Raw genomic sequence first — 22,113 nt, 5'->3', positions numbered from 1 at the left:
ACCACAGAGTTGCACTGGAGGACCTAAAAATTCCTAGAGAGGTGTTCTCTTAGGTTAAAATAATAATGTTTATTTAATTTGAAGTTTTTCCACATTCATTGGGGTCCATCACCCCTAACCCAAGCAAATGTGGAGAGACCACTGTATACAGTTATCGTGCTATGATTCCACTTTAAGTGCCATGGTTGTATTCTGGGATTTGCAGTTTAGGGGGGAAGTGTAGAATTCTCAGCCAGCCATGTCTAGGCTACAAATACTGTATCAGGATCCCATGGGATACAGCCATTACAGTTGAAGTGGCATCATAGTGCTATAATTCAGTAGTATTAAAAGGTCTTCAGCTGTTTGCTAGGCAGACTTTTAACAGTTTCTCAATCGGAGACATTAACGGTCCACATTTCTTCTGGTCCTTTCACTCGCTCTACTTGTAAAGTAAAACCAAATCGTTGTTTCTAACTCTTGCTCCAGTTAGCCAAAGAGAACAGGTGAAAGGGCTGGATGAGTAACAGACAAGTAGTTTCCAGCTGGAGAAGGAGGTTTGAAAACAGACATAATCCCTGGTTTGCAGTCTGTCAACAGCACCCTAATTTCCTGACCCTTTTTATTTACTTCCAGACCTCTTGGCAGGGGAGACTGACCCAGCCCTCATCCGTGCTGAGAAAGATGTGGTGAGTTAGCTGGAAGGGTATAATAAGTGGAATGACCTTTAAATTAGGTTAGATTAATGGGAGATAGATGTGATTGCCAAAGGCAGGATTTAAGCGTTTCCTTATATCTTGTTTGCTCCTGTCCAGTAGGATTATTCATCTTCTGTCCCTGGCACAGTTACTATTAGCAGATGCAAAGTGGGAAAGGAGTAATGAGGAGAGCTGTACCTAATGCATTTATGCCTGCTGTATAGCTGTTGAAAGCACAGAATCTGTTGGAGCATTTTGGTATATCAGGACTTTTCGAAAAACATAAAAATACTGTATATATTTGACTCGGTATCAAGGTCAAACAGTGTACAATCAAGCAAAATCTGTTGTTGTTTTTTTCCCCCCAGTAAAAATTTAGAAAAATACTATTTTTTATTCTATTGAAGTGCTTCATGGAGGTGGTACTCCTTGTACACAGCCCTAAGACCACATGTTGTTTGCATTTTTGCCCAGCAATGGTATGTTGTGTGAAACTGTTTGGGGTTTTTTGTGTGTTTTGGTTTGGAGTTTATTACTCATATGTGTATCTTGGCTTTCCTCACATTGGGTTTCGCCCCCAGCCTCCAGCTGTCATCTTCACAACAGACTTATGAACTGGGCTAGTCTAAGATGCATAAAGTATATCAGCTCTGCAGAATTATAGCAGTTTCATATCACTTTAACTGCTATGGCTCCTTCCTAAGGAAACGTAGGATGTTTAGTTTGGTGTGCCACCAGAAATCGATGACAGAAAACTATGCATCCCAGGATTCCATAGGATGAAGACGTGGCAATTAAAGTGATATCAAACTGCTATTACTGGGTAGTGTGTACATGCAGTCCTTGACATGCCTGAGGTCATTCTGTCAGTTGTCGTTGTTGCGTGCCTCCAAGTCATTTTTTACTTATAGTGATCCTAAAGCAAACCTATCACAGGGTTTTACTGGCAGATTTGTTTAGAGGGGTTTGCCATTGCCATCTTCTAAGTCTGTGACTTGCCCAAGGTCACCCAGTGGATTTTTGTGCCCACGCGGGGATTCAAACCCTGGTCTCCAGAGTTGTAGTATCCTCAAATCACTATACCACGCAGATCTAAACTGAATGGAGTAGATATGCATGCATGCTGTTGACCCATTTCTAGTCTCTTTATTAAATTGCAGGAGTAGGGGGAAATATAGCTTTATCAGGTCAGCATTTTTTCTATATTCTCCATTTCACTGCCTACAGCTTGCAAGAGAGCAGAGAAATGCTAATATCTGTTGGGGTTTGGTTTCCAGCACCCCCATGGATACCAAAATTGGTGGATCCTCATGTCCCATTAAAAGCAATGGCATAGTAAAATGGTGCCCCTTATATAAAATGGTAAAATCAATTTTTGCTTTTTGAAATTTATATTTTTTGGAATATTTTCAATCCACGGATGCTTGAATCCATGGATAAAAAGTCTGTGGATACGGAGGGATGACTGTACAGTAATGTCACCCTCTCTAACTCCCCACCCCCCACCACAACAATATATTTACTAAGAAGGAAGTGAGCTGCACATATGGATCCTTCTAATCTTCTTTGAATGTGTCAGCTTCATAAATGAGTGGGAATTTGCAATGAGATCCAATTCTATTTATCCTCTGCGCCAACACAGTAGTTCTTATAGCCTTCTTCTTTGGAGAAGAGATGCCAAAGCATTCCAGCACAGACAGACACTGGGCTCATCATTTGTTTGGAAACTCCAAGCTGGTCCACATTCTCTTTTCCATTTCTCTCCCCCAACCTATGATTTGATATCAGGACAACAGAAAAACAACAGAAAAACAAAGAGGGATTTTTAATATTGCTATTTTGTTTCACACTCGTATTTGTTATGCAGGTTGAGTCTTCCTTATCCGGAACTCAGAAATCCAAAATACTCCAAAAACCAAAACCTTTTAATGGGTGACTGAGATAGTGACACCTTTGCTTTCTGATGGTTTACAAATTTTGTTTCATGCACAAAACTTATTGTATTTATTAAAAATTAACTTATTAAAATATTGTATAAAATTACTTTCAGGCTATGTGTATTAGGTATATATGAAACATGAATGATTTTTGTGTTAACACCTGGGTCCTATCTCCAAGGTACATTATTTATGTATGCGCAAATGCAGGTATTCCAAAATAAAAAAAAATCCAAAAGACTCCTGGTCCCAAGCATTTTGGATAAGGGAGACTCGATCTTTATCTACAGTAGTGAAGAAAGTTAACAAATTCCTTCTCCTCCTCCTTTTTACGTATATAAAGTGCCCTGCTTTTTGTTGTTGTGGTGTGCCCTCAAGTCATGTCTGACTTATGGTGACCCTATAGCAAACTTATCATGGAGTTTTCTTGGAAATTTTCTTCAGAGGGTTTTTTTTTAGTTACTGAGTAATGGCAAATTCCCTCCCTGCCCCCAATCCACATAAAGGTTTAGGCAAGAAATTTCTTCCATAAGTAGATTGGAACTCCAGCTTCTCTGGTTTTAGAAAGTAAAGCTGCAATCCTGTACTTGCATAGCTAGAAGTAAGCCCCTCTCAACACACTAAATCTTTCTTTTGAGCAAATATGTAAAGATTGTGAGATGAGTCCTGCTATGTGAACTCCTTGTACAGTGCAAAACCTGAATGTTATCTCTTGCCTCTCTTTTGTGTTTGTGGTTGACAGGAGCTGTTGAACCGGGTTTTTGATGATGTGGAAGCCTTTGTGGGGAAGCTACAGAAGTCTGCTGAAGCTTTCCGTGTACTGGATCAACGCAAACGTTCTGCCAGGGGCCGTCGTCGAGAACCAGGAGGTGAGGGCTAGATGTGGTCCTGCTCTGGGAAGCAATATCAGTTGTCTTTAGGGTTGTCAGATCTGAAGGACTGGCCTTGAGCTTCCAGTTTTTGTGGATCAAATCGAGGAAGGAGACAAGGCTGTAGTTTCTCCAGTTTGGAGGGACTCAGCTCCAGGCAAGAGGAAAGGGCTGTGTGCAAATCTCCAGTTCAACTACAAGGGTAGTCACTTGCTACAGTTTGTAAGCCTTAATTGTTTTGTTGGTGCAACATGCAAAGACTCTCCAGTCTATGTATTTAGTTAGTTTCCTCCTTCCCTCCCAGTCATTACTGTGCCAAGGCTCACCCTCCCCTATGCTCTGCATCCATCTCCTGGCTAGAAGCCGGTTTTGTTGTTTGCTGTTGGGTGCCTGCAAGTCATTTCCGACTTATGGCAACCCTAAGGCGAACCTATCACAGGGTTTTCTTGGCAGATGTTTCAGAGAGGGTTTGCCACTGCCATCCATGACAGACTAGATTAAATGTTCCTTATCTACCTAAATAAGTGAGAAACAATAATCATCCTCTCATTTCTCCTTGATCTTGGAACAGCCCTTTTAGCTAAGATTTCTGTCTTAATTTCCACATACGAAAATGTGTTATCTCTCTTCATCTGTATGTGGGTGTGTTTGAATGACAGGCTGTCAGTAACTGTGGTTGGTATTTAATGCATAATTAGTGACATCACTAGGACTGTCCAGAAGTCTTAGGTTTTGACCTGGAAACCTGAAGGCTTGGGATGATCCTGAACTGGCCACCCAACGACTTTTTTTGCCTGCTATGACTGCTGACAAGCCAGGATAAAATGGAATGGTTTACAGCCTGGGAGTTGGGAATTTGAGATTTCATCAAAGCTCCGAAAGGCTTGCTGACCTAATGAACCTCACTTCACATACAAACCTCCTGTTTTGACATGGCTCACTGTGATATCAAGATACTGAGCATATACTAGAAACCATACTTCCCAACATTTAATAGAGGAATACCAGGGCAAGTATAACCAAGCAACATCAGAGTGTGGTCAAGATGGCAAAAGTTATTAATAAGGAAGAACACACAGGCTAGGAGAGGCAGTGGGTATCAGATTTTGCCTTGGGAGACTAACACATGGGGAAAATCAGGGGATTAAAAAGGCATTTTCCCAGGAAATTCAAGTGATCGCAGTGAAGATTTTCAGAAGACATGCCCTAGGAAGAACCAGGAATGCTCCAGCAACAACCATTCACAGGATTTCCCCGTGAATGGTTTGTTCCTGGAGCATTCCTAGTTCTTCCCAGAATAAGTCCTCTTAGATCACAATGTGTGTGAAAATCTTCACTGCAATTGTGTGACTTTCCTGGGAAAATGCCTTTTTAATCCCCTGATTTCCACCCATGAAAAGTCTCCTGAGTCTACTGGGAAGGATAGGATTCTGCCCTCTCCTCTCCTCCCCCCCCCCCAGCTGTGTTAATAGTATACCACCTACTTTTGCATTTGAACTCAGTTTTCACCAATTGAAGCAAGCCAAGGACAAAAGGGGAAAGTGGGAGGAGGAGAGAGAAACAGTTTAAAAGCAGCTGAAAAGGTGAGATGACAGAGGACTGCTAAATTAGGACAGTGGAAAGATATGGCAAACCATTGTACCTGTGTGGAGAGTTGCTATACTGGAAGGTTCCCCTAGGGCCAGGGTCTTTACAATCCAAAATGGATCCTCAACTAGAAGGCAAAACCTCAGCAGCATGTAGGAAAGATCCACTGTAAAGTATAAGACTAAGCCATGACATGTTTGTCTGTCTTTGCTGTATCCACAGAGGGCCTCCTGACAATCCGAGCTCGCCCTCCTTCCCAAGAGGAGTTTGAGGACACTTTGGCTAAGATAAAATATTCTTTCAGCCTTCTGGTGAGCTATGCCAAATGATTTTTTATCCCAAGAAAGCAGAGGGTGGTCTGCCTAGCTGATGCTAACTGGCTGGCCAATGCTAATACGTAATATTTTTATTCCCACCATCTAGGCAAGGCTGAAGTCTAACATCACAAACCCTACTTCAGAGGAACTGATACATTTTCTCTTCAACCCCTTGAAGATGGTATGTCGTGTCTTCAAGCGAGGGCTGTGGGAGGAGAAGGTGCAGGGATTCCTGAGCAGTACCAATTAGATGGCAGTTGTGGGACTGAGGCTCATGTGAAAATAATAATAACAATTGCACATAGAAAAGTAAATTGACTGGGAGAATGCTAATCAAGAACATTTCTCATTGACAAGCTAGAATTCCATGTGCAATGAGTGGTATATTTATCAAGCAACAATTATATGTATCCCTCACCTGAAAAAAAAAGTGTCATATGTTTCTGTGGTGCGGGTAGAATGTGTGGAGAGAAAATGAATATTTTATAGAATCATAGAGTTGGAAGGGCCCTTCAGGTCTAGCTCCCTGCTCAGTGTAGGATCTCCAGCTAAAGCATCCCCAACAAGTTTCTTTGGGACAGGAATTGAAGTTAAGCTTCTATCTGTCTTGGGGAGCCACATGTTCTATGTTCTGATTCTCATATCCCACTTCAGATTGTGGAGTCTTCTGGGGGACCAGCATTTGCTTCTGAGGTGCGCAGTCCCATGTTGACCCTGGAGGCGGTCACATTAATGCGCAGCTGTTTAGGGGAACGTGAAGCTGAGCTGTGGCATTCACTGGGAGACAACTGGATCAGGCCAAGGTAGGGAAAGGGAGATGGGACCTGTTTGATCTTGGGTTGTTATCTATTCCTTCTCAATTGTTCAGATGCTTCTGGTGAATTAGACCTATTCATGGTGGGCTGTGTTTTGCAGTTGCATCTTGTAGGGTGGAAAATTTACCCCAGCTTTTAGTCCAATATTTAAAGGAGCTAAACAAGGTGCTGAACCATGGATTTAGCACTTTAGATAGATATTTTAAAGTTGATATTAAAACCAAGATTCCTGCCGACATGGGAACCACCAGCTGCTACTGGCATTTTATCAGCCTGATGCAGTTCAGTTGAGTGGTTTTGTCAGCTTCATTCTTTCCATTCACTGCCTCCTTCTCTTCCTCTTTCTCACTTTCTCCCCCAGACTAGAGTTCCCCAGGGACTATGCTGCTCCCTACACCCCAACTTTCCAAAGTGGGTGGGAGCCGCCACGTCTGGACCAATCTGGACAGCCTTGGGAAGATCCAGTAGAGATGCAACACCGACATGAAGAACGTCGCGCTCAGGTAAGTGTTGATGTTCAAAGGCAGTAAAATGGATGGTTGCAAAACTCACTTCTAGGGTCGGAAGACATCTGTAAAAAATGCTGCTGTTATTTGGGGATGAGGAGAGAGATGGCTTTTCCTTGCCTGTAGCAAGTTGCTCAGATTGCTTACATGCTGGACCTTTTCTGGAAAAAACAACTTCCATTTCATTTCCTCCTTTTGGTGACTTCCATATTATCATGGAACTGGAAAAAAGCAGTGTGCACTGTGCCCTACAAAATCCTTGCAAGTTTTTGCCCCCAAATTCCATGTAGGGTGTGTTTTGCTATATCCTTAGCTCTTGGTGTTGTTATAGGTCCAAAAGAGGCCTTTTTTCCAACTAGAAAAATGACCTGGATGTTGAGTTCTTGACAACTTCATGATGGAAAAGAAAGCTTCTTCTAGGCCTAAGACATGGAAAATTACCCACAGTCCCTCGAGAAGTTGTTTGAGGGCATTTGGGTCATAGTTTATCATTCTAGTCTCTACCTCAAAATGGCTCTGATTAATCATTCTGGTTGATAAGCCAGACACAGAGTGTATCTAGAACTGGGGTGGGCACTTTGTGGCCCTCCAAATGTTGGGAGACGTCAACTCCCACTAGCTCTACCCCGCATAGCCAGGGTGGAGTGATGGATGTTATCGTCCAGAAACATCTGGAGGACCACACATTGCTTTGATTACATCACTATGGGCCCAAGCACACTATGCAACACTATACTCTATATTCCAGTTTAACTACCATGGCAAAATCCTAAGAAATCCTGGAATTTGTAGTTTGGTGATGCTCTAGAGTTTTCTGACTGAGAATTCTAAACACCTCTCCCTAAACTACAAATTCTGGATTACACACAATGGAGCCACATCAATTAAAATGAAATCATATAGCTATAACTGTGTGGTGTGAAAGGACCCTATGACTTGGGGCTAATAAGTTGAAAGTGGTAATTGGGAAGGCGACTTCCTTTAGCAGGGATGTTGGGCTAATTGTGATGACTGTCATGTCCTGATAGTTCACTGCTTCTCTTTTCTTCTTTCTCTCCTCTTTTACAGCAATCAGCTGCCAAAATTGCAGCCAATGGGTAAGTCCCTTCCAAGTTTCAGGCCTTCAGACACTTGATAGGCAGTTAAGAAAGTATTGAACTTAAAATGACTTGGGAGATGAATGAACTTTGGAACAGAGGGTTGGAAGGATCTGGGAAGCAAAGAGGGGAAGATGATCGGGAGGTGAGATGAGGATCCTGAAGCACAGGATGGGATGGGTAAGGCCAGGAGCCGATGTTGTCTGTTATATTTTTCTGTTCATGAAAATGTTTTTTTTTTAAAAACCAGAATTTAATAGACGATGCCTATTTTTCTGCCCTAATATGTGAGAGGCCACAAAACATCAACCTTTCCTAAGGCCTTTTCTGTTTTTCTTTAAACTGCCTATGCTCCAAACTTTTCCATTCCAGTCCCCAAACATACCTGGAAGGCTAAAAGTTTAAAAACAGGGTTTCATAACAGAAGATACCTGTACAAGGCCAGGGGACAGTTAAGTCAGCTATATATTTTTAGAACCCAAGGAACCCATCACAACAGCGAGAGGGTGTGTGGTGATATAAAGCTAAATATATACTGAACTGAACTTTTGGTCATTTTTACTCAGTATTTTTTCCTCTGCAAATGGTAGAGACTCTCCAAAATCTCAGGCCAAAAGGGACCTTTCCTCTGTGTATGTGTGTGTATGTACATGCCTTCAAGCTGCCTTTTGACTTATGGTGACCCCATGAATTTCATAGGGTTTTTTAAGGCAAGGAATACTCAGAGGTGGTTTTGCCTATTCTTTCCTCTGAATTATAGCCTACAGCACCTGGATTTTCCTGCCAGTCTCCTATCTAAGTACTAACCAGGACTGACCCTGCTTAGCATCCAAGATCAAACAGGATCTGACGCTTTTAGGATGTTGAGGTGTATGACCTTTCCTAGCCCTGATGCATAGAAACAATGGAGATAGCAGTAGCTTGGATTTTCTCCATGCAGAACATGTAGTCTGGCACAGAACTGTGGTCTCTCCTCTTTAAAATATGTCAGCCTTCACTCTGGCGTCTAGGAAGGGGAATGGTGTGGCTAGTACCCATAACCCCACAGGCACAATCAAAAATCAATTCTCGTCACTAAACTACAACAGCTCCCCTTAACAAAGCCTGAATTACACAGAATTTCCAACCCAGATGCTCATTCACCAAATCTTCATCATGTGCGCCTAAGCCATTCCCTGGATCAGAGAGGGATTGTAATCATCATGAAGGCTGTAATATTGACAGGCTTATAATGGGAAATCTGGAGGAGGTTGTGTGGTTTGGGTCAACCTGCAAATTTTGAGTGATGTTAAAGGTATGGAGGTGTCTTCTCTGGACAGAGAACAATTATGGGGCATTTGTTCCTGGGGAGCCTTAATAAATTCTGCAATGCTTTTTTTCATCCCCTTAAATCAGTTTTCTTTTTCTCTCTGTCTTTCTGCACTGTGTTTAGGTGGGTCAGGTGGTGAGCAGGGAACCAGCAATACGGGCTAAATAGTGAGGTAGTAACCAGGGGTTTAGCTAGGGAAGGGTGGTGGTTTGTAGACTAAGTTGCAAGTTGCTGGGTTGGGTGGGAGGATGAGTACCTAGGATAGGTGTTTAGCAGCCTTCTGATGGGAACAAGAATTTAAAATTATTAATTTATAATAATGCAATAAATTAATTTAAAATTATTGCCCTATATCTGGATTTATAGCTGCTATAGGCAAGGAGTCTGTCTAGCCACCATCACACATCATGTATAAATGAGGACATCTGAACTGATCAGGCAGTTGCTACAAAAATCCAAATGAAATCTTCCATATGTACCAGTTTTTAAAAAGCATAGTCTTAGTCCTCTTTACTGTTGGGGATAATACTCCTCCACATACACGCTTTTTAAATAAGCCATTTAAATTGAAGGGCAGATTCAAATCCAGTGACCAGGGAGGTGATTTGAGATGTAGCTTCCATAGCGTTCTGATATCCCTCATTTACTGCATGCTCCTGTAAATTCGCCATTCTGTAGCATTCCACTACGCCTCATCTTTGACAAAATCAAAAATAAGTGCAGGCTGAAATAAAATAATCAGGCATATGGGTTCCAAGACTATTAATATGTATTTAATTTCCTATAGCATTCTCCAGTTGAGTAGCTTTCTCCTTCCTGCTATCCTTTATCAGGGTGAAAGACCAAATGATCATGGGCTTCACCCCACATAAACTTGAAAATTGTAGCGGGAAGAGATTCTGAGAATTTTTAGTGATCTCTAACTACATTTCCCAAGAGCCAGCATGGTGATGTGGTTTGAGTGCTGGACTAGGACCAGGGTTCAAATCCCCAGTTGGCCATGGAAACCTGCTGGGTGACCTTGGACAAATCACACTCTCTCAGCCTTGGAAGAAGACAAGGGCAACATCCCTCTGAAGAAATTCTGCCAAGAAAATCCTGTAATAGGTTCGACTTAGGGTACCATAAGTCAGAAATTACTAGAAGGCACACAAAAACAATTCATAGACATAGCTATGTTACTCTGGAATATCAGTATGCAAAGGAATCTTTTGGCACCTTTGAGACTGACTGTATGAAAGAGGTTATAGCATAAGCTTTCTAGACTTGGTATATTTCCAGCAACAACAATTGTAGTTCCCAGCATTCTCTAAAGAAAGGAAATGACTATGAAACCACTTTTTCAAATTGTGCAGTACAGATGTGCCCACAATGATTTAATCAAAGCTTTAAAATCATCAGTCCAACAAAAGGTATGCACACCCAACATGAGGAAGTGACTGACTACTGATGTTATGCCAAAGAAGGAATATGTTTTTTCATAGTTTCTTTAAATAAATCAAAACCAGATGTCTCTTTTCTAGCTGAACTAGATATTCTGGATTTGAGGTATGTCTGACTAGATACAGAAGACAGAGACTGATTCAGATTCCTACATGTCACTAAAACAATCTAGGCTAGTCACCTCTCCATTTAAATAGGGTAGATTTCTACAAGTATTTATGGTGTGATGTTTACATAACAGGCACATGTTTCAATAACATGTAAGACCGTGGCTGTCCACTTCCAGATATCTTAAAGAATATGGGTTGAGCCACATCTATGCTAAAAATACAAACATGCTAAAGTCTAATCTTATGGCTTCTGCAATATATCCCTGGCAATTACAGTTCTATAAAAGTGCAAAGAATTCTTGTAGAGTCTTGGCTACACATTACATTTGCTACCTGAGAGAGTTCTGCAGGTGTACACACAACAAACAAGGAAGCCCCTTCTTTCTCTTTTCATCAGCTAATTTTTGTTGTCCCTTCCCCTAAAGTCACAGAGAGGGAAAAAGAGAAGTTGTTGTGGTGATTGTTGTTCAAGTTGTTTCCAAGTTATGGTGAAACCCTAAGGTGAACTTATCATGGGGTTTTCTTGGCAAGATTGGTTCAGAGGAGGTTTGCCATTGCCTTCCCCTGAAGTTGAGAGCATGTGACTTGCCCAAAGTTACCCAAATAGTTTCATGGTTGAGTTGGTACAGAAAAGAATAGTACCTAATAGCCTCTTTGATGTGTGTGCAGTGCACTTCCTTTCCAATCCCTTCCAGTTTTGTTTGCCTGCTATTGGGGAAGCTCTTCTCACACAATGAAGGTAGCATACAGCCAGGCCTTTACAGGATTTTTAGCATTCAGCTTTGAATAAACTGCATAAGAATTTGCACTTTATTCTGAGTGCAGTGGCACATATGCGGAGCCACCCAACTAAGTCAAAGTTGTCATAATTTCATAATTGCCCAACAGACATGTATCCCACAATGCATTGAGGTTCCTCAAGTAAATATTACGAAGAAGGATCACAGATTTTTTTCATATTTCCTAGACAGGGATAATAGATTACAGTTTGCTTTCCATATCTACTGATTCCTTATCCACAGATTGAAACATCCATGGCTTGAAAATATTCCAAAAAGATATAAATTCCAAAAAGCAAACCTTGATTTTGCTATCTTATAGAAGGACACCATTTCACTATGCCGTTGTATATAATGGAACTTGAGCATCCACAGATTTTGGTATCCACAGGAGGTCCTGGAACCAAACCCCAGTGGATACCAAGAGCCCACTGTACATATTTATTTAGAGCTTTTTACCCCATCCTTCAGCCACACAGTCTCCCAGAGTGTCTTATAAACATTTAATTTGACAATTCCCTGCCCTCGGGCTTACAATCTAAGTAGGCTTTTTTATGTTCATCTCTCCCCAGTTGACTCACTGAACAGTAAAAGTGAGGAAGAAATAAAAAGACAGACTCTTTAGGTCCTACACTGTTTTAATGGTTGTGCAAAACTTATAGAAATATAGCCCACTTGTTGCTTCCCAAAAGGCATCTGTGCATCACTAATAGTTTGGCCAATAGCTTGGCCCAACAAAAGCCCTGGCAGAAACATTTATATCAATTTGAGAATAGCTATAGAGGAAAGCACACCTAAGTAACAGCTAAACACCCTAAGGTGGTTGTGTTGCAATGGAGCACATACAGTGCATTCTTAATGTCAAACAGCTGAGTGGCTAAAAGAACAAAACACCATTCCCAGTAACAGCTCAAGAGGGCATGATGAACTTTTCATCCCTTAGATACCTTTGAAGAGGCGCAGACTTGGCAGAAAGCTAACTAACCACAAAGGACATCCAGTTGTACCCATGGGAAGAAAAAAATCAGGAGGCCTAGGTTTTCTAAGACAATGGGAATGTATCAGAGCAGTAGGGCTAGGGTTATCTTGAAAGGCAATGGAACTTGTTAGGGCTAATAATGTAGGGAAGAGGACAGGAGATGGACCTCTTAGTTTTACTGGGGAAAGACTATAGGAGAAACTGATGGAGTGGAGCAGGGAGATCAGCTTTTGCTTTTGGGAGAGGGACAGAAAGGGAAGCAGACATGACTGGAGGTGTCACAGAATGAGAACAGCAAGTGGTGCAGATCAGGTGCTTGTGGTGACGGGAAAAGAAAGGAAATATAACAGGATGAAAACAAGAGGACAGCGGTTTAAAGATGGCGCCCAGAAGAGAGCCGAGAGGGGGACACTAGGCAGCCAGCTAAGGTAGGCCTGGGTGGGGGGACTGGATGACTTTCCTTCCTTTCCTTCCTCATCTCCTGTCTTTCTCTGAATCCTTGGCAAGTTGTGAGCTCCATAAACTTCCAGCTGGGAAAAGGGACACAAAGGAGAAGATTCTCTGGAAGGAAATGCTGTATCAAAAGGACAACTGGTGTAGACTAATATCTCCCCCCCCCCCCCCTTTTCTGGCCATTCTCTTACTCTTCCTTCAGTATCATTGGGTGTTGTTTTTTTTTCTGTTCAAAATTTGTGCAACCATGAATTTTCATTATTGTCTCCATTTAATTGGGTTGTGTGCTAACCTGAACTACTGATGGATGTCAAACACTTCAATTCTTCATAGTCTTCCCCCACCACATTTTTAATCAGGAAAACACATCAAAATTGGGTGATTGTATGTGCTTTTGTAGAATTCTACAAATTTAGTGTTTCTTCAGTAAAATGGATCTAAAACATTGCAAAATATTCAAATATTTTTAATTGGTTATCCATCTGACTTTTTGGTCAATGTTTGAATTTCAAGTGTTGCAAAAATTTCAGCATATTGCCAAATCCCAGTGTTTCTGAGATACTGAAGGAACTGTAAGATACTTACAATTTAATGAATATTAAACATTAGCTGTGCTTAATTATTTCTTTTTCATTTCCTGATGTACTAATTTAACCAAACTAAAATACTGTGCAAGAAATAAAATGAATAAGCTACCATTTTCAGTCCAACTAGCCCTCAGTGATTAATCAGCTAAATGACTAGTTGATTAAATAGAAGCTATTATCTAATTAAAGAGATCTTAGGTTGATTTCCCATTTAGTCTAGAATTGCCAGTGAATTCATTTATTCATTTACCTTTAGGATGATATTTGACAGCTGCAATTTTTTACAAGACACTTTATCTAAAAATAATGTGTAAAAAATTTAACAGCCCAGTTAATCAGAAAAATCTTATTTTGTCAGTTAGAATGGATTTATCTGTCTGAATCATGAGCTAAATACTCCAGCCCTAGATTAAACCAAGCCCTAGATTAGCTCTGTAGAAAGGTCATAAACATAAGCATGCACTGCCAGGAGAAATCTTATTTCAGGATCAGTGAAGGAGAAAAGTGAAATTAAATTAAATGTACAAGTGTGCTGAAACAGACATAGCCTTATGCACAGTAATTGTTGCATCTTACAGTTGAATCCTGGAACTGTACATCTCCAACTGCAGTTTTAACCTTTACTAATGTTCTAGAGAATCCATAAAAGCATATGTTGCCCCACTTATAATTCAGTATGCTCTCCATCCCTTCTCTCTTTACAGACACAGACATCCAGACAGCAAAGTGGTAACTTGCACCCATAACTTCACAGCCAGAAACAATAATGAGCTGTCGGTGCTTCAGGGAGACACATTAGAGGTGAGTTGGTGTTTGAGGACACCTGTAGTGCCTATCACTTGTCAATAGCATGAAGTGGGGTGGGTGATCATTTATAGAGATGCTGCTGGACATTATCACATAGTAGATGACTGCATTTGAGAATCACATACCCTCCAATTTGCCCAAGTAATCCTTTGTTTTCCCACTTTTTCAACTTCTTTTAAAATGTCCCAGTTTCTCTCTCCTCCTCCCACTTTCCTCCCTCTAGCTTATTTTAGTTGCTGCAAACTGAGCTCGATGTGTAAATGTAGTTTACAGTCAGTTACCTCAACAGGGAGAATGGGGCAGAATCTTGTCCTTCCCAGCATTTCCCTTTTCCAGTGTTCAGCCAGGGCTTTGACTGGATTGCCTGTGAAAGCAACAGGAACCTCTCCAAGAGGCATCAGGAATCCATAGACCTCCTGTGGCACACCATCTTAATTGCTCCACTCCCACTCCTACAGAGGCTCTATGTCCTCATGAATCTGAATCCCATCAGATCTGTCTATAACAAAGAACTATGGAAAGTTCCTCCACACCCAGATCACCATCATTCCACCCAGCATGAGTGTCTTGCAAGATGGCTGGCATCAGATATTATCATGGAGATCATGAAGTCTTGAGCTGCTCCTGAAAGGTCGGTCTTGGCATGGATGTTGAAGCCCCCCAGGACAACAAGCAAGGAGCGATCCAACACCACCATCAAGACCAGTTCAGCCAGCTCAGGAAGGGAGATTGTTGGGTAGTGGACAAAATCTCTTCTCTGCCCCACCATTATTGTTGTGGTTGTGTGCCTTCAAGTTGTTTCTGACTTATGGTGACCCTAAGTATCATTGCTTGGCAAGTTTCTTCAGAGGTGAGGCTTGCCATTGCCATCCTCTGAGGCTGAGAGAGTGTGAATTGCTCTAGGTCATCTAGTGGGTTTACATTTATAGATTCAAACCTTGGCCTCCAGAGTCATAGTCCAATGCTCACACCACTATAACAATGCTGGCCTGCCATCCATCTTCAAAATCCTTGAACCCAGCAGACTGTGTGACAGGGCACCTGGAGAGGGAAAGGGAATCCCAACAGACCACTGCCACTATGCCTCTTCAATCATCAAGCCAGGGCTCTGGTATGCAAGCCAGGTCACCATTCTAATCCAGGATCAGGTCCTGGAGCAAGAGAGATTTTTTTCATTTACTGACCTGGCACTGAACAGCTTCATTTTCAATCCAGGAAACCTGTTGAATTATATATTTTGTTGTATTTTGCTGCATGGTCAGTGGCTACCCCTGAATATGAGAGCTGGGTGGAACTTCATTTCTGCTTAACAGTCAACATTGCTTTTTCATTTGCTGATAGGTTTTGGAAGACACCAAGAAATGGTGGAAAGTTCAGAACCGCTATGGACAAATTGGCTATGTCCCCTATAATATTCTTAGTTCAGTTCTGATTGAGGAGGAGTCCAATGTCCAGAACCACAAAAAAGATGCCCAGATCAATGGAATTAGTCCTGTGATAAGCAAGGTGAGCTGGACCTCAGCAGTTGAGGCATTTTTGCTTGTTTCTATTTCTGTCAATGCTATTTTTTAATGAATTATTTGTTTGTGTATGTTGTGTGCCTTCAAGTCATTTCTGACTTATGGCAACCCTAAGGCGAACCTATCATGGAGCTTTTCTTGACAAGATTTGTTCAGAAAAGGTTTGCTATTGCCTTCCTCTGAGTCTGAGAGCATTGGACTTGCCTCAGGTCACCCAGTTGGTTTCATGGCTGAGCATCAGCTACATAGGTGTAAAATGAATTTTTCACTCCATAACAAATACAGTAGGAAAACAAGTTAACCATCAGCACCAACAAGGGAGGCAGTATGAAACTAGACAAGTTTAGAAAAGGGAGCTAAAGAGATTGGCTGTTTAGACATTTCTAAAGTGACAAATATTGAAGAAGGAATAATAAGCTTTATTTTTTTAAAAAAATCACTAGAATTTAGGGTCAGCCAATGAAGGTAAATACCTATAATTACCCCACCTACATAGGTTGTACATTCAAATTTACAGATGATGGAAATGGAACAAACACAAAACAATGGCCTAAGAAGTCCTGTAGGAACCAAACGGTTGAAGGGATTCCATGTTAAAACCCAGCCTTTCTGGAAGGTCTGAGCAGATAGAGGCATCAGTGATGTAATATGTGACCTTGTGACCCACAAGAAACAAAAGGAGAGGTCAAACTATTGATTTTGCTTATTCCCCTCTCTTCATAGAAAGCTCCACCCCAGCCGCCACCAAAGACCAAAGGTTTGTACTCCAATGGCAGGAACTGGGCCAGCACAGAGAGGCTTAGCATGGACCTGAACGAGCGAGGTAAGACCCCTTTTCCTTGCAGAGGAAGTAGAGAATTCTATAAGGAGGCAACTTCGTTCTTTTGCCTGACAATTGATCCAAGCCATTTGGGTGAAACAGAGCAGGAGACTTCTTAGTTTGTTCCACTGACTTGAAGCACTGCAAGGAAACAGGTTGGCTTCTGGCCCAATCCATTCAATAAAACTATTGAAATGGGGAGAGGTCATGTTGCTGTTCACACTACTGCAATAAAACGTCTGTTCTTCCTTGGGGAGTCTCAAATTCTGCCTCTACAACAAAGCACTTTACATTTGATTTTAGAAACGGTTGGTAGAACAAAACTAAAATGGATGTTATGTGTCTTCAAGTCATTTCTGTCTTATGGTGAGCCTCAAATGAACCTATCACAGTGCTTTCATGGCAAGATTTGTTCAGAGAGGGTTTGCCACTGCCATCCCCTGAGGCTGAAAGAGTGTGACACTGTCCAAAGTCACCCTGTGGGTTTTCATGGCCGAATGAAGGTTACAACCCTGGCCTCCCAGAGTCCTAGAATTTTATTATACTTGTTCTCGCTCTGATCACATTGATGAAAGGAAATGTATACATGTCAGTTTGGGAGCACTCCCTATCACATGCCTCTTCAATAGCATGACCAAGCTGTTGCTGGTCCTACACAGTCTCTTCCACCCTTGTCTTTAAACCTGTCTTCCTCCCCTGTATGCTACCCAGTGTATCTTTTGTTTGTTTGTGTGTGTATGTTTTATGCTATTCCAAAATTATGCTAATATGATTTAACAAATAAGAAAATTTTAAAAAAACACCTAGGCGGTTCTGGAATAGCAAAGAGGAGAGGGGAGAGAGGAGAGAAGGGGACACTGACACCATGTAACTGCCCAGTCCCAGAACTGCTGTGCAAGGAAGTTATGCATCTGAGGGCTAAGGCTACATTAGTACAATTCAGAGCTCATTGATATGTTTTCACCATCTGTGGCAACAAGGTGCACTCTAACAACACTTGGAGGGCAAAGTGATAAGAGGGAGATTGTGTCATGCGATAGGTATTGCTAAAGGCACTGTTTTCCAACTTTTATGGAGGTTTAAAAGCCGTATGTGATAAAGTACTTAGTCCAACACTCAAAGCACTACACCATGCTGGCTTGGCAAAATGGAAGGGTATATAGCATATAGTTTATCGCTGTCCTTCTATTAGTATACTACAGGATTCTCTGGAAGGGATATGGCTGACATGTTCAACTACTGCTGGAGATGGTTACATTGGACTGTGTTGGAAACAAGTTTAATTCTTCTACCTATCCATGCAAATGTTTACAACTAAGTGGGACCATGTGTAATATTACTTCCTGCCCTGACAGAGCGTTTCAGCACCGTCAATGAGGAGCTTGCCCTGAGGCTGGCCAATGGGTCAACTGGCCGCAAGAATCTTCACATCCAGCGTGCTCCAGATACCAGTGTGCCTTTAGGATATGATTCAAATGCTGCTCAAGTCCGGACCTGGCTAGAGGCCAAAGGATTCAACCCATTGTGAGTCTTTAAAAAAAATCTTATATAGGGTTTGTGGGTAGGCAAAACATCCAAGTATATATATTCCTTGGTATCTACCAAAACAGCTACTTGACTTTCTTTCATTGACTGGCATTAACATATTAAAATTTCATGTTGGGTGCTGGCCAGTCATAACAACTGCATATGTCAGCTTAACCTACTCATTTTTCCTAGTTGGCAGGCATCTGATCATTTTATTAGCAACTTCCCAATTGGCCACTATACAAAGCAGCTGCTGCTTCCTTGACTCTCAGTAATATACAGCTTTTCATGAGTTGCCACTGCTTTATTTTTAGGAATGAGGTTCTACATTCCTGACTAATGCTAGCTAAATTTATAAGAATAGCTGTGTTAATCTGTTGCAGCATTAAAAAAGGAAAAAAGGAGGGAAGAAGAAAAGAAATCTAGCAGTACAAATCATGACCCTCACTCTAAATCTACAAAGAGCTGTGTGAGCTTATACAGGTCTTTCAGATTTTTACAGTGAGTATTGACCACTGAAAACAATAAATCTGCTTACTAAAGGTCATTTCAGTGGATGTAAATTTGAGATGTGGAAAAGCAGATTTGTCCTGATTAAGATTCCTGGACCCCATTCACACTACAAAAATAATCTGGGTTATTTCCTTGGTGTTCACACTCATCCCAAATGCACTCAATGCACTTTATGGGGGGGGGGGGCTACCCAAAACCCCACTTAACCCAGGATATTCGATGGCTTTCCCCTCGAGTTTTCCTGAAAGATCCGCATCGATCTGCACCTTCGGCAATATGTGTACACTTCTGAATCGATTCTGATTGCTTTGCATCATTCAAGGGAATGGAGGTGGCTCCTTTTATCCTGAAACAATGGCATGAGTGAATAACACAATGACTCGGAGAGATTTGTGAACTCAAAATGTAATAGGAACAATGATCCCGATATGCATCAGCGCAGCGATCCACATCTCCTCAGGACAAAAAATTGACTGTGAATGCCTCCCTGATCGGCTTTTGTAGTGACTCCCTGCTACAGGGTTTCTCACTGAGAGTTCCCTGGATCCCTAGGGCTCCAAAAGAGTTCTGCAAAGAGTTCCGCAAGAGATCATAATTGAAAAAAAAAACTTTTTGAGCTATAGATATAATATTTTTTGTAGGCGTTTCCTTCGAGCTAATTTCAAGGGTTTCCTCCAGGGCAAAATGGTTGGGAAAGGCTGTCCTACTGCTTCATTGACCATTGCAACTCCCACCCTTCCATCCTTTTGCAGTTCAGTAAAATGAATACTCAGCTTGCTGGGGGCAATTGGTTTACACATTGTAAACTGCTTAGGGAGTGCTAGCTCACTGATAAGTGGTATAGAAATGTACTTGCTCTTGCTCTTGCTTTTGATATGTGGTCATTGAAATGCCAAACTATCTGCTTAGTTGCTGTTTGCCCATTGTGGATTCTAACTGGTGTTCATCTGAACAAATCTTCCATCCCTCTTTCTAAAGATCTATGTCAATGTGACATAAATCAGTTTCATAACTGTACTGAATTGAGAGTTTGATTAATGTAAATCAGAGAAACATTTTATTTCTTTCCATGATCTATGCACCTATCTACTCTCCATCCCTTGACTCTACAGGACTGTAAATGCCTTTGGAGTTCTGAGTGGAGCTCAGCTGTTCTCCTTGCAGAAGGATGAGTTCAGAGCTGTCAGTCCAGAGGAAGGAGCTCGAGTCTACAGCCAGGTTACTGTCCAGAGAGCCCTGTTGGAGGTACAAGTTTCCCTAAATAGTTGGAAGGGTGGTGATGGTTGTCAAGAGGCAGGACTTGTAGAATCTCTTTCAGGGAAGCATCTGATATGCTTTAACTAAAGCGGACATCAAGACTGATTGTACAGCTCCTATTTTCTTCCTGTTCTTTCCAAATTTACAGGGGCTTCAAATAAACCAGCCTGGGGAGCTGATAGTAAAAAGCCTCTGATCATACCAGAAGCTGACAGAAAATATTCTAGGATAAACAATGCATGTGTGAATCTCCAAAATAAAATCAGAATGAATGGGAACACAATTCTGGTCTTTTTTATGAATCTGGATGCATCCTAAGATGCAAAGACTCTGGAGAGGAGGATGGGGATGATAAGTGATTTAATGCAGAATAGCATCTATTCCTAACTTTTATCATTTTCTTCAAGGATTCTGGGAAAATATCAGAACTAGAAGCAGTGATGGAGAAACAAAAAAGGAAACTGGAAGGATTGACTGGATAGAGGGGAGATCCTCTTTCTCTGATGAGGGAGTGCCCTCTGCTGAAGAAGTCCTGAACTACTGGGTGCTAGATTCAGACATCACAATCAAAATTCCTTCCACGCACCCAAAATGCACCTTTTAGAGGAACATTTACCGTTTTTGTGTTGCGTGCATAATTTATGTTTCTGATCACTTGCCAAAAAAAAAAAAAATGGTCTTTTCCAATCGTATTCCTGGTTCCCTCAATTTCCACTGTTGAAATAGCTGTCAATGAGCATTTCCGAGACCTCTCCCTCACACACATGGGAAAAGTTTTAAATACTGGCACCTTCCTCTTCCTTTGTAACTCAGAATAGTCATGTTGCACTTATTTATCTTCTTTTGTGAAAAAAAAATGATGTTTACTTAGGTTTCTTGTGTGTAGATAGGAAAATATGAAATGTTACCTTTTTTATCATCAGTTCAGTTTTCCATTCTTCATTTAAATCTAAGCTTAGCTATTGTTGCACATATTCTTTGGTTTGTGGGGCATGATTTTATTAGCCATCGAGATGCATTAAAATGGTCATTTCCCCCTCATGTTTACTTTGCACACTGCATCATAGAGGTTGTAGTCCAGACTCTGACTCTTCATCCCATGAAGAAAAGTTGGCAATGCATGATTGTTTTAGGCCAGGAATGTTCTCTTTCCCAAATTTATTCAGCTATCCTTACCTGACTAAGGATCAATAGAGGCTGCAGCGAGAAGGGGAGAACTTGGCACAAAAACCTTAAAATATCTCAGGAACAGTGGCATGACTTCCAACATTTCATAGATGAAAACCAATACATGTGTGACCAAGTAACATCAGAGTGTGGTCAAGATGACAAAGGTTGTTAATGAAGAAGAATATGAAAACTAGGAAAGTCTGCTGCAGTTTGCCTTTTGCCTAAGCAAAATTCCACTCTCCTTTCCTGCTAATGGAGTGCAGCCTAGTTTGGTACTTTGCACCCATTGAAGAAAGGAAAGGAAAAGAGTAGAAAGTGGGAAGAGAAAAGAGAAACTGGAACATTTTAAAAGAGCTGAAAAGGGGGGACTTTTGTTGCCAGATCAGGACAGTTGCTGGGTATGTAATGGCCTAAAGTGAAGTGCCAATCCCAGCTTGATCCCATGCATCGATATCGATGGAGTTTGCACACATGTTGACTTATCATTCAGCAACTGATTCAATGAATCCCATCTAAGTGGGCTAGCAATTAGATTTAGGGCAGTGTTTCCTCTTTTAGGGTAAAATGGGAAATAATGGAAGAACAGGATGATCAGATGTCATAACTGCAAAGGAGGACAAGGCACCGCAAAACATAGGACATTGAAGAAAAATGTAGGCTATTACAAAATAAAAGATAAAACCACTAATATAAATGTAAATTCCTTTCATATGGTTTATTTACAGCTATATTGCGTATATTGTATTTTATTATATACTCAACTGTATTTTTGGGATGAATTTGTCTTCATTAAAATGCCTTGTTGGCTTGCAGTATACTTAACAGAACTCTGAGCAAGACAAATGCTTAAAATTATATTTTGCTAGCAACAAACCCTTGACTGAATCTACATTTAAATCATTTCATTTATACATTAAATCCTTTCATTTACCCATTGTGCTGAAATTAAGGGGGAAAAACCCTTTCAACATTTCCATTGTGTCCTCAAGCAGCCCATTGCCTAACATGTTTGCTGTCCTTTTCCTCTCCAAAAC

General features: G+C 41.2%; 1 protein-coding gene across 1 annotated transcript in view; it reads left to right on the top strand.

Annotated features, from left to right (window-relative positions):
• Window positions 1-21,847, top strand: part of LOC149303667 (epidermal growth factor receptor kinase substrate 8-like protein 1) — a 31,429-nt gene extending 9,582 nt beyond the window's left edge. Inside the window, exons 8-20 of the mRNA XM_089480798.1 lie at window positions 616-668; window positions 3,357-3,483; window positions 5,293-5,381; window positions 5,494-5,568; window positions 6,042-6,190; window positions 6,564-6,705; window positions 7,777-7,805; window positions 14,170-14,266; window positions 15,614-15,778; window positions 16,516-16,615; window positions 17,968-18,136; window positions 19,765-19,897; window positions 20,317-21,847. Coding sequence (XP_089336924.1) covers window positions 616-668; window positions 3,357-3,483; window positions 5,293-5,381; window positions 5,494-5,568; window positions 6,042-6,190; window positions 6,564-6,705; window positions 7,777-7,805; window positions 14,170-14,266; window positions 15,614-15,778; window positions 16,516-16,615; window positions 17,968-18,136; window positions 19,765-19,897; window positions 20,317-20,391 — 1,403 coding nt within the window. The 3' untranslated portion in view covers window positions 20,392-21,847. The remainder of the gene's footprint in view (window positions 1-615; window positions 669-3,356; window positions 3,484-5,292; window positions 5,382-5,493; window positions 5,569-6,041; window positions 6,191-6,563; window positions 6,706-7,776; window positions 7,806-14,169; window positions 14,267-15,613; window positions 15,779-16,515; window positions 16,616-17,967; window positions 18,137-19,764; window positions 19,898-20,316) is intronic.
• The last annotated feature ends 266 nt before the right edge of the window (window positions 21,848-22,113 follow it).

This window comes from Sceloporus occidentalis, unplaced genomic scaffold (genome assembly GCF_023333645.1).
Source record: "Sceloporus occidentalis isolate IW3139 unplaced genomic scaffold, rSceOcc1.0.p SCAF_14, whole genome shotgun sequence".
Taxonomy (NCBI): Eukaryota; Metazoa; Chordata; class Lepidosauria; order Squamata; family Phrynosomatidae; genus Sceloporus; species Sceloporus occidentalis.
Note: the sequence above shows the minus strand (reverse complement) of the source record. Positions and strands in the feature narration are given on the sequence as shown.